The 2,758-nt window shown below is 34.4% G+C and overlaps 1 protein-coding gene across 1 annotated transcript in view; it reads right to left on the bottom strand.

Moving 5' to 3' along the window:
• The window catches only part of g6pc3 (glucose 6 phosphatase, catalytic, 3), a 4,559-nt gene extending 3,192 nt beyond the window's left edge, over positions 1–1,367 (bottom strand). Inside the window, exons 1-3 of the mRNA XM_015387716.1 lie at positions 1,229–1,367; positions 1,046–1,136; positions 854–972 (exon numbers count right to left, since the gene is read on the bottom strand). Coding sequence (XP_015243202.1) covers positions 854–972; positions 1,046–1,136; positions 1,229–1,334 — 316 coding nt within the window. The 5' untranslated portion in view covers positions 1,335–1,367. The remainder of the gene's footprint in view (positions 1–853; positions 973–1,045; positions 1,137–1,228) is intronic.
• Positions 1,368–2,758: the final 1,391 nt, after the last annotated feature.

The following is a 2,758-nucleotide window of genomic DNA, read 5'->3' as shown; positions in this document are numbered from 1 at the left end:
GGTGAGTAGAAAATGAAGGCTAATCATGTTTTGGGTGTACTATTCCTTTAAGTGCTCAGTGTCAGTTCCTCTTCTAGTTCCAGGGCACATGTAAATACAATGCATTTATTTGGCGTCCCTTGAATCTTTTATTTCGCTTTGTTTCATGATACAAAGAGAACATTTAAATGAGTGGATTTTACCTCTATTTACCTCTGCACATTTCTATATCTTCAAAATTAAAAAAAAGTATAAATTCTCATATAACAGACATATTTAGACTATATTTTGTTAAATAGGCACAGATTTACCTACTGTCTTAGTCGCTGCTATTTTCAAATGCAAACCTTTTCAAAGTGGAAAAAAGTCCTAATTCCTCATTCGTCACAACCAGTTAAGTTTCATTTATTGATAAACAGCATCTAGTGTAGTGCTTTTAAATGTAGCAAGAAATGCTGCTTTTCTCTTTAAATGAAACACCCTGATTTTCCCGTCAAGGATAAAAAAATGAGCGTGCATATTTTTGCATAGGACCAATGACATTAGACCAATAGTGTCCCTATTAAAGTTAAAATCAAACCTACGCCCCTGCATGAAAACATATTTTCAGACACTTCTTCAGATCCCCTGACTGCTAAAGGAGAACCTTCCTGTCCTCAGCCATCATAATATACAGCTAAGGCCAAAACTATTCATACTCCAACATATTTCTTCTGACTTGAGCTAAAGTTAACATTTTGGAATTGTCCATAAATAAAAGATTTAGTTTTTAGTAACATTACTCCCTTTACATGTTTTATCATCTGCTGTAACCATGTCAAGCCTGTGAAATGATCCTGTATAAAGAAAATAAACAAACTAAACTGTATCAGACCTGTAATGCATCCAGCAACAACCTGGTGAGGAAAATGGGCGAGGATAAAGATCCTGGATATTCCGACTGCAACCAGCAGCAGCACGTAAAGCAGAGAGGGAGCAGCTGATATCAGCAGGCTGAACACAAAGGAAAAATAATTAAAACTTGTGCGCCTTTCCTTTTTATTAAACTGATTTCCGTTTTTTTTACCTTCCAGTGCGGGAGTACAGGAAGGAGCCCAGGGAGGACACCACCACCCACCAGACTGCGGCGGTCACCATCGCGTGTCCCGATGGACTTCCTGGGAAAAAATCACCAAATCTGGAGATTTTAACTCTTCTTCCAAAAGAAGGGGCACATCTATGACTTGAGTGTGTTTGATTTTTGCCTCACCTGGTCCAGTTTCACAGGTGGATGGAAACTGGGAAATTTTGGGTTGTGTTTCGACAAAAAGTTGAGATTCGCCGACCCACCAGAACGGTCGTTCTCCAAACAACATCCTGAGGGGAAAATAGGAGGAACAATTCACCACAAATCATTATTCAGCTTTTTTTTCTGCCTTAAACTCTAAATACAAATAAATTTAACATTTGAAAAAGATACGTTTATCCAGATTGCTGGTTTAAATAAAGATTTATATTTAAAAAATGAAACTCAAAACCATTTTGCCTTTAGTAAAATTATTATATGATTGATCACCAACTTCTATCTAATTTTACCCCCACATCCAGGCCTAATTTCTCCAGATCTTAAGAATTTAACTTAATTCATTAATAGGACTAGGCAGAAAATATAAAATACCCTAAATAATCCCAATAGTGACACGTTGTTATCTAAAAACCAAGAACAGATGAGAACTAAAGACTTCAAGGCTCCAGTAATCTACAGTGAAAGCCACAAAAGAAGAAAATTTAGACTAGAAATGATCCTGCCAGGAGTAGCCGGTCAACCCAGATCCATAAAAAAACTGAGTATAATAGATCTTTATGAGAAAGATCAAAGATCAAAGCCAGTGCTGAGCAAAAAGCTCTGGGATCCTCAAGATTTTAACGAAAAATATCTGGACTGAGGTAAGAAAAGTAAAAATGTTTTAGACAAACTTTATTTATCTTTTGGGATTACTCCTTCAGGGAAGTTCTGGTTCCAGTAGCTTATATAGAGTACAAAGAGTTAAAGCAAGATGCCATTAAAATTACAACAGACAATATAAAAAGAGTGAATATAGTGCAAAAAAGCATTAAAAAAAAGTTGGAATGTTTTGAAAGTGTATGTCCATTAAAATCTGGTTTAAAGCATTTAATAAAATAAAAATGTCCAATTTCTGCAGTCAAGGGTTCACAACAAATTATTGGGTTTAAGGGAAAATAATTAGTTAATATCAAAAACCGAAACTACATTATAACTTAAATTGCACATAAAAAACGTCAATATTAAAAATAAAACCTTTTGCGTTAAAATTAGAAATGAATGTATATTAATTTGTATTATATATACTTCCCTCTCTACGTTAAATAAAAGGCAAAATGTGAAGCTACTATTTAATTTTTACTTTTTTGTTTTAAAGAAGTTCGATACATACATTAATAAAATCTAACTCACTTCAGTATGTGAGGTTTTAAACGTTTCTTTAATGAAGAAACTAGAAAACACAAGTTGCAACAGAGAGTAGTGGAACAAAGGTTCCATTGATAGAGTTTCAGCACGGACAACTTATAGAGGTGGACCGCGGTGTTGTCCCGGAAGCTGCAACGTTAAAATACTACAATAAAATGAAAGAATAGCACAACGTTTATAACTACAACAGTGAGATGACATTTGTTTTACGAAATTAAAAAAAGTACCATTGGCTGTTTTACAAATGAAAATAAAGGCCCTTCATAATGAATTGTTGCACCTAAATGAATTAGAAACGTATTTTCTGTC

The sequence above is a fragment of the Cyprinodon variegatus genome, unplaced genomic scaffold, assembly GCF_000732505.1.
Source record: "Cyprinodon variegatus isolate N-32 unplaced genomic scaffold, C_variegatus-1.0 Scaffold18, whole genome shotgun sequence".
NCBI classification, from domain to species: Eukaryota; Metazoa; Chordata; class Actinopteri; order Cyprinodontiformes; family Cyprinodontidae; genus Cyprinodon; species Cyprinodon variegatus.
The sequence above is the reverse complement of the archived record's forward strand: the minus strand, read 5'-3'. Positions and strand labels throughout refer to the sequence as shown.